This window comes from Garra rufa, chromosome 12, assembly GCF_049309525.1.
Source record: "Garra rufa chromosome 12, GarRuf1.0, whole genome shotgun sequence".
Lineage (NCBI taxonomy): Eukaryota > Metazoa > Chordata > Actinopteri > Cypriniformes > Cyprinidae > Garra > Garra rufa.
The window spans coordinates 19,757,898-19,770,638 of NC_133372.1; the positions used below are offsets into that span (position 1 = coordinate 19,757,898).

Below are 12,741 nucleotides of genomic sequence, written 5' to 3' on the forward strand. Positions count from 1 at the left end.
TATATATGTGTGTGTGTGTGTGTGTGTGTTTAGCCACAATACAACCTAGAAATTTCCAAATAGTTTTCAAGCAAATATAAACTACACTGTAAAAATACACTAGGAACCAAATCTTGCATAACTAAAGATGAAACAGTCTCTGATTCACATTTTAATGTCCTTGGAAATACTGCGGAATGAAAGCATAAGAACATCAGGTCATGCTGCTATTCTCGATTATGCATCCACATGTTCTAATGCTCAATTATGACTAGGGGTGTGCGATGATAACAAAAAATTATCAATATTTTCTGAAACTTTGTCGATAACAGTATTTTGCTGAGCAAGTTATTGTGCTGGTATTTAGGACTACACACTGTAAAAAGTTTTCACCAGATTCAACTTAAAAACCTCAGTTCAGCAGCTGTCTTAAAATTTTAAGTTAAATCAGCTTAAAACTACAAGTCATTTTAACTTATTACAATAAGAATAAGTTGATTTAACTTGTGAGGTGAAATGACTTAAGTTGATTTAACTTAAAATTTTAAGGCAGCTGCTAAACTTAAGTTTTTAAGTTGAAACTGGTGAAAACTTTTTACAGTGCACTCTTAAAAATAAAGGTGCTTTAAAAGGTTATTCACAGCGATTCCAAAGAAGAACCTTTTTTTTTGGTTCCACAAAGAACCATCTCTTTCTTACCTTTTTATAAACTTAAGAACCTTCTTTCACCACAAAAAAACCTTTGTGAAAACAGAAAAGTTCTTCAGATGTTAAAGGTTCTTTATGGAACCATTTAAACAAAAAAGGTTCTTCTATGGCATCATGAACACCTTTATTTTTAAGAGTGTACTGTGGACAGCTGACTTCCAAAGCTTTTGATGTTCTTCATATTCTGTGCATTTGTTAGTTTGAGAAATGAGCTTTTCCAATAAGTATAAATAGATGTTTTTTCCTTTTACGGGCATTTTTACTATTGTAAGGCCAATGTTTCTAACCTAATTAAATGTATGCATCGTCTTTTTTTACATTTAATCAATAAATTGAAATAGCAAGACACCATATAATTTATCAATCTGTATAATTTACCAATCAAATGAAATATATATCAACAAAATGTGTGTTTGCAATGCAGACGTGGAACAGAATCTGCATCTGAAGTTGCATTTAGATGCAGTTAACCTGCGGTTACAAATGCTTAAACAATGTTTAGATTTTTTTTTAAACGATGTTTGAAATGATTTTGGGAAAAAAGGAAAAACATACTTTAAATATAAACCTAAAATTGCCAGTTGGTGACAAATCACTGCATGAGTGAGTCACTGAGTCATTCATTCAACTGATTCATTCAAACCATAACGAAAAACCATTGTGTGTTGCTCAGACATAAAACAGTTCTCCTATGGCTCTGTTTGAAACTATTTTCATTGATGAAATAGAGCAAAAACAGGAACCTGTGTCTAACATCTCAATCTCAAAGTCTATTGATATTAATTTTTTGTTTATTTGGCTGTTTTATAAAATCAATATCACATTTGCAATTGTGCTGATATTTGAGAAAAAAACTGTACTCTTCTTGAAATATCAACTATGTCAAAAGATATAAATATAAAAGACATATTAAAGTCCCAGGGGGCATTTTGCCCCCTTATCTTGAATTTTGGGGGAATTCTATACACTGCCAGTCAAAAGTTTTTGAACAGTAAGATTTTTTTTTTTTTGAAGGCGTCTCTTCTGCTCACTAAGCCTGCATTTATTTGATCTAAAGTACAGCAAAAACAGTAAAATTTTGAAATATTTGTACTATATATCGATTTGAATATATTTTTGAATGTAATTTATTCCTGTGATTTCAATGCTGAATTTTTAACATCATTACTCCAGTCACATGATCCTTCAGAAATTCTTCTAATATTTTGATTTGCTGCTCAAAAAACATTTATTATTTGTATTATTATGTTGAAAACAGCTGAGTAGAATTTTTTCAGGTTTCTTTGATGAATAGAAAGTTCAGAATAACAGCATTTATCTGAAACATAAATCTTTTGTAAGATTATAAATGTTTTCATCATAAATTTTGATCAATTTAAAGCATCCTTGGTAAATAAAAATATTAATTTCTATAATTTCCTTCATAACAAAACCAAAAAAAAAGAAAATTATACAGACTCAAAGCTTTTGAATGGTATAGTGTATAATGTTACAAAAGCTTTTTATTTAGGAAAAATGCTGATCTTTGGATCTTTCTATTTATCAAATAATGATAAAAAAATATACTCAACTATTTTAAATATTGATAATAATAATAATAATAATAAGTGTTTCTTGAACAGCAAATCAGCATATTAGAATGATTTCTGAAGAATCATGTGACACTAAAGACTGGAGTAATTATGCTGAAAATTTAGCTTTGATCACAGGAATAAATTACATTATTTAAATATATTCAACCAGAAAGCAATTTTAAATAGTAAAACATCTTCTGCTGTATGTTGGATCAAATAAATGCAAGCTTGGTGAGCAGAAGAGACCTTTAAAAAACATTAAAAATCTTTTGACTGGTAGTGTATGTATTTTAATAGACTAAATTACGTAAAAGCATGAACTCTAAACTTCATCTCGTGTATGCCTGCACTCTCTGGGTGCATTTTTGTTTTTTGTTTTTTAATATACTCGATAATGTCAAATCGCTTATCGTTTAAACAACAATTATGTTATATATGGCACACCCCTAATTATGACACAACATGACTTGACTGAGACGAGCTACTGGATGCACATAAAAAGGATTTGCAGCACACATAAAGACTCTTTTCTCCATTTGAGGTGCTAGTCAAGGCCTAGTAGTGAATGAATCTCACCTCTGCTGGTTTCTCTCCATCTCCTTGCGCATTGCTTCTTCGCAGGTTAATGATGTGCACCTCCTGAGGGAAGCTGGTGGTTCCTCGGCTAGCGCAGCCTGATAGGGCAGTAAAACTCTTTAACATGGCCTGAACCGGGTGACCCACTCCAACTGGCAAAAGTTCACAAGGGCTCCGAGACAATGGGCCTGCGAATAATACAAAACATAGTGTGAACATCCTAAACCAGCACAAATTCTGCCTCATTATTCTGCATAAAGATAGTGTTTCAGTGTAAACAGGCTTTTACAAAGAACTCTGTGAAGGCGATTTCAAATGTAAGAGTTCACAGCATCCTATATAACAATACGCAAAAAAAAAAGTAAAAAAAAAAAACCTTTATGAACAACTCTGCACAATTGAAAATGAAACCAGTGTTTCTGTATTGCGGTTTTGTCATTGATAAATGATAAGTGTCAGCTATTATGAAACTAAAGAGCCTAAAATAGACTGTGGCATAACAATACTGAAATATAATAATAATTGCAATATATACACACTACCAGTCAAAATTTTTTGAACAGTACGATTTTTAATTGTTTTAAAAGAAGTATTTCCTGCTCACCAAGCCTGCATTTATTTGATCCAACGTACAGCAAAAAAAAAAAACCTGAAATATTTTTACTGTTTAAAATAACTGCTTTCTTTACATATTTTAAAATGTAATTTATTCCTGTGATAAAAGCTAAATTTTCAGCATCATTACTCCAGTCTTCAGTGTCACATGATCCTTCAGAAATCATTCTAATATGCTGATTTGCTGTTCAACAAACATTTTATTATTATTATTAATATTTAAAACAGTTAAGTAATTTTTTTCAGGATTATTTGATGAATAGAAAGATCCAAAGATCAGCATTTATCTGAAATAAAAAGCTTTTGTAACATACTCTATATACCAATACCATTAAAAAGCTTTTTTATTTATTTATTTTTTTTTGTAAATAAATTTTAGAAATTAATATGTTTATTTAGCAAGGATGCTTTAAACTGATTAAAAGCGATGATAAAGACATTTATAATGTTACAAAAGATTTCTATTTCAGATAAATGCTGTTCTTCTGAACTTTCTATGAATCAAAGAAACCAGGGAAAAAAATCTACTCAACTGTTTTCAACATAAAAATAATAAAAAAATTTTTTTTTTTTTTTTTTTTTTTTTTTTTGAGCAGCAAATCAGAATATTAGAATGATTTCTGAAAGATCATGTGACTGGAGTAATGTTCCTTAAAAATTCAGCTTTGAAACCACAGGAATAAATTACATTTTAAATTATATTCAAATAAAGGACAGATATTTTAAATAGTAAAAATATTCTAAAATTGTACTGTTTTTGCTGTACTTTGGATCAAATAAATGCAGGCTTGGTGAGCAGAAGAAACATTAAAAATCTTACTGTTCAAAAACTTTTGACTGGTAGTGTATATATATATGACATTTATATCTTATTGGATCACATTCCGAATTACAGAAATACATTGCATTTTAAAATATATTAAAACAGAAAAGAGTTATATTTTAAGTTGTAATATATTTCATAACATTATTGTATTTGATTAGATTTTTAATCAAATAAATGCACCTTTGATGAGCATAAGAGAGCTATGTTACACAATCGTTAGTAGTAGAAGTTTCTAAATAAAATTTAAAGATATAGTATTGAATTTCTGGATTATTAGATTTATTATTTTCTTGGTAATGAGCAAAAAGTATACCGTGTACCAGAGAATACAGTTTTTTTTCTCATTACTAAGAGTTCTTCTACCCATCTGTCCTGTTTAATAGCCTCTACTGTCTCTATAATCTTCTCTCTCTCCGTAAATGGAAAGATTTATCCTCTTAATCACTTTCAGAAAGCAAAAAGGCTTCACACGGTAGTGCCCTCCTATGTCAGAGACTCTTCTAATTGGCCCACATTCGAGGAGGTCAGCGGGGCTGTTGCCACAGAAACAAGCAGTGATATGTTTGTACCGTGGAATCGGAACAGGCACACGCTCCGAGCCACGACCTTGAAACACAACACAGAAAGAGATCATGGAATAATGAGGAGAAAAACACAAGCGCTGTGTGAAGATAACAGCACCTAATGATACAGTTCAGCCATTGGTGATGAATGTTAAACACGACCCTCTTGGCACCTACATTGAAATGATGGCTGAAAGGTTCAAGGTGCAATTCCAGTTTCGAATGGTCACAAGACTTGTCTGTCCTAATTCATCGCAGGTCGTTAGATCCGCATTTATGTTTAGGTTGTGCTTTAATAAGATGTGCACCTTCCAGCTGAAGGTCAACTTTAAACACAGACATGCCAAATGGCAGCAAGATCACAGGGGAGGATGAATGAAGAATGCTTCTCTCGAGCTCAGAGGTAATCAGCAACCAAATCTAGTAGATGAAGGACTCATGAGGGTGAGTGTGAGTGTGCGTGTGTGTGTTGACCGTGCAGACAGAGGTCCCTACAGCTATGCTTATGTCTCTCCTGCCAAGAGAAACCAAAGGGCCATGGGATGATTGCATTTACCCATCAGCCGCTAAAGATGAGCAGACTCAGACAGTAAAGCCAGTGTGTCTCCAACGAGGCTCAAAGGAAAAAGATACAGTGGGGAAACGTTGTATTCAACTTCATTTAAAACTTGACACATAAAAAACATTCTAGTAATTGAATAAAAAATGAACTACACTGTAAAAATACACTACCCGTCATAAGATTTTTTATGCTTTTAAGTCTCTTCTGCTCACCAAGCCTGCATTTATTTGATCCAAAACAGTACAATTCAGAATATTTGTAATATTTAAAACAACTGTTTTCGATTTGAATGTTTTTTAAAATGTATTTTATTCTTGTGATTTCATTACTCCAGTCACATGATCCTTTAGAAATCTTTCTAATATTCTCATTTGCTGCTCAAAAAAACATTTATTATTATGATTATTATGTTGAAAACAGCTGATTAGAATTATTTCAGGTTACTTTGATAATAGAAAGCTCAGAATAACAGCATTTATCTGAAATAGCACACTTTTGTAACATTATAAATGTCTTTATCATCACTTCTGACCAATTCAACGCATCCTTGCCAAATAAAAGCTTTAATTCTTAATATTTCCCCCCCCCCCCCAAAAAAAAAATTATATATATATATATATATATATATATACTGACTCCAAGCTTTTGAATGGTGTAGTTTATATTGTTACAAAAGCTTTTTATTTCAGATAAATGCCAATCTTTGGATCTTTCTATTCATCAAAGAATCCTGAAAAAAAAACTCAAAAATGATGCTGAAAGTTGAGCTTTGATCACAGGAATAAATTACACTTTAAAATATATTTAAATAGAAAACAGTTACTTTAAACTGTAGAAATATTTCTACATTTTATTGTTTTTGTTGTACTTTGGATCAAATAAATTCTGGCTTGGTGAGCAAATTACACTTTAAAATATATTTAAATAGAAAACAGTTACTTTAAACTGTAGAAATATTTCTACATTTTATTGTTTTTGTTGTACTTTGGATCAAATAAATTCTGGCTTGGTGAGCAAAAGAGAATTCTTTAAAAAAACATTGAAAATCTTACCGTTCAAAAACTTTTGACTGGTAGTGTGCATGCTTTAAGTTGATTGATCTGATTGAACATATATATTGTTTTATGTATGTTTTGTACATGATACTGTACAAAAGTAATACAAGACTAATATTGTTCTGTTTCATGTTAAACCGCACTTTTATTTTGACAGGTTGCCGTGAAGTTTCTGTGTGTACACTGTACAGTATGATACAGATGTTCTCTCAAATTAAACGGTAAAAGTGACACTCGCAGCAGCTTTGGAGATTGAGCTTATCTGTTCATGTTAGATGCAAATGCCAAAAATTAGCGGGAGCTTCACGAGTGCTTCAGTATGCGTGTAGTTAAAAAAACAAAAAAAAAAAACAAGCGTCTCTCCCATTCATACATAACAGAGGCAAACGGAACATGCAGGATTCATATTAAAACGGTCTTTTTGCATTCCAGTTTTCACAGACACTAGTCCATATCGCGATTTGAATTAAGAGACAGACCAACTTTTGATTTATTCATCCAAAAATCAACGAATTCCGTGGCATTTCGCGCTACAGTAAATTCCGTTTTTATGAACGGAGTCCGCGATCCAGTCCGTGTTTTCGCGGAGGAGACATTGTAAACACGCGACCATGTAGAGACAGAAATGACATGCCTTCGTGTAAATAAGATAAATAACATAAGGCAATTTAGTTTAATAAAAGAACAATGTATAGACCTGTTCTATAGGAAAGATAATCTTAAATGACTTCTATTGTGATCTGGCGCTATATCGAAATTAAAATGAACTTGACGTTCAAGGGGGGCGGGGATGCCATTGGGGGGGGGGGGTAGTAGATAAAATCGCAGTCTTATGCGGTTTAGAAATCGCATGTGCTTAAATCGCGAATTTTTTGCGATTGCAATTAATTGCACAGCCCTACAAACCATTAACTACTAATTTACTGCTTATTAGTAGTTAGTAAGGTAGGTGTTGAGTTTAGGTATTTTGTAGGGTTAGGGATGTAGAATATGGCCACGCAGTGCTTTATAAGTACTAATAAATAGCCAATATGTTATGAATAGGCATGCTGATAAGCAACTAGTTAATAGTGAGAATTGTTCCCTTTACTAAAGTGTTACCAAAGTTTATTTTGCACATTAAATTTCACTATAAATATAAAATTATCGTACACATTAGCATTCTACATGTGGCTCTGTGGCTCTGCTTGTCATAAAGGTCATTTGCATACATCATTAAATGTAATAAATAAATAACTGTTAACAACTAATCTTGCCCCAACACATAACTAACCCGATGGACACTTGCCACGAGGCCACTAGAGAGTCGTGGTCATATCCATAAATGCAGTGCATCTGATATCATACTGTAGGTCACAAACCCTGATCCTGAATACTTAGAGGTGTCTCTCCGATTGCGAAATGCAAGGATTTTTTTGACAAATGGCAACTTTAATGCTCACATTCTTCAACCGCACTGAATGACAAATCTAAATGCACAAACACTTCTCCTTAGGATGTAATCTCCAGTAAGAAGGCCTGCAGGTTTTTCTTTCTCTCTCTGTCCACAGGGATACACACCACTCACATTTCAGCTCCAATACGACAAACACACAAGCACACTGCGATAATGATCAGAACAACATTTGGAAACTATCATAGTGTGTGTGTGTGTGTGTGTGTGTGTGTGTGTGTGAGAGAGAGAGAGAGAGAGAGAGAGAGAGAGAGAGAGAGAGAGAGAGAGCGAAAGAGAGATACAGAGAGAGAAATTCCTCTCTTCAGACATTTGCACATGTATGTATTGAGGTAAACAAAGCATTATATAATTTAGATTATAGATTTTGGCTGTCAATTCTAAATTGGACTCACTTTCTTGAATAGAACACAAAAGATACAACTTTGAAGAAAATCCTGGTCACTCATTTTCTATAGAACGAAAGTAAACGAGGATAACCAAAATAACCTAAATGCACCACAAGAGAGTGTTAATTTTGACAGGAAATTTTGATTTAGCCTTAGTCATAGTCTTTTGACTAAAATGCCATTTAGGTTTAGTCATATTTTAGTCATCTGAATTGTTTTAGTTTTAGTCAACTAAATATACAATTTTAGTCGACTAAATCCACAGTAGATTTAGTTGGCTAACATCTAATGGGTTTATTTACATTGTATTGCATTTATTAAGCATTTACCAAACTCATTGTATAGGTTTGATTGTAAGGTTTTATCATGATAGTCACAGATTTAACTGCTGTGACACAACATGCCTTTATATTAAAATTAAATGAAACCACTTCTCATAAAGAAACAAGAACATGGTCTTCTTTTCACTAAAATACCAATGGTTAAAGGCTAATTATGCATTCTTTATAACAACTTGTTTACCACATTCTTCATGCTTTCAAACAGATGTGTTCATTTCTATAAATACATTTGGATTCATCTATATTAGGGCTAATAAAGTGATTCAGTCAAGAGCAATGAGTGATTTTCTGTCTTTCTTTTGTTGCTTGAATAACATCAATGCCACAGACAATCGCAATTAAATTAGACTGCTGTCCCTTTAAAACCGAATTCACGGATGTAATGTACTGATATTCTCCCAACTGTTTACATGGGATTACGAAGAATACTCATCAAAATGAATGATTCAACATTAATTTGTTTGTATTTCTCCATTCGTGAGATGCGAAAGAGTACTAGTGCGCTGTGTGAGAGGCGCTGCTACAGTGTCTGCGCTCAGAAAACCGGACCAAATTGAGTTCTCTTTTGCGTCGTCAAATGTATCCATATGTCTGCTCTTCTCTTACTCCCAGATACTGACATTTTTGAACGTTTTATGAGATGTACAGCAAATGTATGCCAGCTTATGAATAGATCAATAGGATATGATACAGTTCAAATGTAGGCCTATACGCATCTAACCTCCTAAGCACGCAGCAGATTCCTTCTGAATAAATCTTTTCCCAAATCGTCCCTCCCTAACATTTTCGACTTATTTTTATTCATTGACGAAAATGGCAATAGATTTTCGTTATAGATTTTGTCATTCAAAACGAGTTTTTGTTTCGTTTTCATCTAGTTTTCATCCATGAAAAATTTAGTTGACGAAAATTATTCGACAACGAAATTAACACTGTCACAAACAAACAAATGAATTAATAAATAATCACAACATTTTCCCACTTTCTTACTTTCTTTCTTTAATCGATCCACAGATGGAAGAAACTTAAATTGGTTTGGACTGACATGATGTACTGTCCTTTTAACGCTGTGTTTTTATGAGAGGACAGCACAGAAGAGAAGAAATTGTTGGCGTCAACACATTGCGCAAGGAAACTGCACTTTGATGTGCTCTAACAGCCATTTTAGGAGAACGCGTACCGTAGATCAAGAATGAAAGGTTTTAAAATCACAGATAAAGAGGTTAACAGTCACAAGTGTGACTTCAGTACTCCGTCCTCCTCCACTACCTCCTCTTCCTCCCGGCGGAACAGAGTTTGTTGCCTGTCTAACCGACGGCATCACGCCTCCGTCCCTCACCGATGTCTGAGATCACTCAAACTCACTTTTTCCTTCACAGAGTGAACAGAGGAATAACAAGCACCAGCCAGCCAAAGTCTGGAAGACGGCCAAAAGATTACAACTCTTATTGGGCAGCCATGTTGTTTCTTTATTTAACTGCAGGGAAAAGGGCCCACAAGACAAAGTGTTTCTGGGGAAGAAAATACGGATGATTTGGAGAATAATAGAGGGAAGCTGAGCATTTGTTGCGTGATTTTCCAACAAAAATGGAAATGAAATCAGGGGGCATAAACAAAAGTGTGTTCCCATACTGAGGAGAAGGATGTTTTGAAACCATGCGACAAGTCCCATGAGAAAAAAAATGAACCTGAATACTTTTAAAATACCTCCATTTTCAATAGTGTATGTTTATTTTTAAAATGGGTCTTCTGGGAGAGAGTTTTATTCTAAATTGATGAGGTGGGATTATTCTTTTAAATTACCTGGAAAAACACTACATTTTTTGAGCACTATAAAAGATAAAATATTTATTAAAGAAAAAACTGGTGAGTGAAATATGTGTCATTCATGGTTTCCTGCTAAGCTCTGGGAGACAAAAAGAAGTGTTTAGTCCAATCCAAGACAAATAATAGATATTAAAAAAACACATTCTCAAGATGAATTTCAAATAAATTAATTTTATTCCATTTACAAGGGCCAATGCTCTGTCTTTATCTGGAAGGACAAACAAAGCTGTCTGATACTCCACAGGGGAAAGGACAAAGAATGAAAAAAAACTGTGGCACTGTTCCATCTTCACCATCTCAAGGCTATCTTTAGGGCCCGAGCCCAAAAGGGCGAAGGCCCTATTGTTTTTCTAAGGATTATTATTATTATTATTATTTTTTTTTCAATGTTTTGGGGGATTTCGGGGGCCTTAACATACACGAAAACTCTTGAAACTTTGCACACACATTGGAACCTGCGGCCATCAGGGCCGGACAGACTTTGACATGGGGGGGTCACCTGGGGGGGGCATGGCACAGCGTTAAAAATTGCGACTTTTGAAGGGCTCTGGAGCGCACAACGGTTGACCTACAGTCACCAAAATTCATACACATATAGACCTTATCGGGCCGAACAAATTTCACACTCATAGTCCATGCTTCGCCAAACAGGAAGTCGGCTATTCAGGGATGTCTAAAAAGTGCATGCAATGGAATTTGAAATACTCCTACTAGGCCTTTCCACCGATGGCCACCAAACTCGGTCAGCATGATCTCAAGACATTGGGGACGCAAAATTGCCAGGGGATTTTTGATATCTCGAACGGTTTGACCGTGACGGGGCGACAAATTTATGGCGAGAAATGAGAAACAGGAAGTGCCTAATAACTTTGACATACTTTGTCTGATTTTGACCAAACTTCAGCAGTTTGTTCACCGTCTGATGCCGATCACAGAGATGTGACTATTATGAGTCAAAGTTATAGCGCCACCAACTGGCAGCAGGAAGCGTGACGTTTTTGAAACGCTTTAAACTCAGCCTCTTAATTTTACTCAATTTGCTTCAAACTTCATCACAATAATGTCAAAACACGGCCGATAAGAATCTGTGAAGGGCGTTATCCATAACTGTTATCATGTTGCCATGGCAACGTGTCAAACTTTAACTTTAGTTTTTTGTGTTTTTGAGCCACTTAAAATGCTTAGAATTTCATGAAACTCAACACACACATCTGTATTAATGACAGTTAAACACTGATAAAAGCCCATAAATGGGCGTGGAGCAGGCGCTCCATAGCGCCACCTTTTGACAAAAGTTGGGGGGTTACTTTGTCCTACAGTCACCAAACTCGGTACATATATTGGACTCATCAAGCCGGACAACTTTCTAATTTACACCCATTAGCTACGACCAACAGGAAGTCAGCTATTTTTATTTAAATATGGATTTTTGGAAAAATCAAGCTGTGGAATTTGAAATACTCCTCCTAGACCTTTCCACCGATGGCCACCAAACTCGGTCAACATGATCTCAAGATATTGGGAATGCAAAATTGCCAGGGGATTTTTGCTATCTCGAACGGTTTGGCCGTGGCAGGACGACAAATTATGGCGAGAAATGAGAAACAGGAAATGTCTAATAATTTTGACACACTTTATCTGATTTTGACCAAACTTAAGCAGTTTGTTCGTCGTATGATACCGATCACAGAGATGTGACTATTATGAGTCAAAGTTATAGCGCCACCAACTGGCAGCAGGAAGTGTGTTGCTTGCAAAACGCTTTTAAATCAACCTCTTAATTTTACTCAATTTGCTTCAAACTTCATCAGAATAATATCAAAACACGGCCGATGAGAATCTGTGAAGGGGTCCTTGATACATCAAATGCTGTTGCCATGGCAACATGTCAAACTTTAACATTTGTTTCCTGTGTTTTTAAATATAGCTGTGAATAAATTCATATCACTCACAGCAGAATCAGACAGTTCACAGCAAACTTTGTCAACATGATGCCAAGATACTGAAGATGTTAAATTGTGAACGGCTTTGGGACATCTTGAACGGTGTTGATGTGGTGATTTATGAAAGTAACAATAAAAAAGATGAAGAGTTATTTTCATATATCTTTAAATTGCATTATTCTAACTCATCAAAACTTTTTACATATAAAGAACAAGAAATTCTTAGGAAATACGTGTAGTTTCAAAATGTTATCATGCTCAGAGGCCCCAAAAACATTAAAAGTGTCACATAAATTTGTCAGATTAAAGCTCTAATACCAGGGATGAACA

At 34.3% G+C, this 12,741-nt stretch overlaps 1 protein-coding gene across 1 annotated transcript in view; it reads right to left on the reverse strand.

Annotated features, from left to right (window-relative positions):
- LOC141347516 (transforming growth factor beta receptor type 3-like) overlaps positions 1-12,741 on the reverse strand; it is an 80,704-nt gene that overhangs the window by 33,527 nt on the left and 34,436 nt on the right. The window contains exon 2 of the mRNA XM_073852526.1: positions 2,838-3,025. Within this exon, the coding sequence (XP_073708627.1) occupies positions 2,838-3,025 (188 nt within the window). The remainder of the gene's footprint in view (positions 1-2,837; positions 3,026-12,741) is intronic.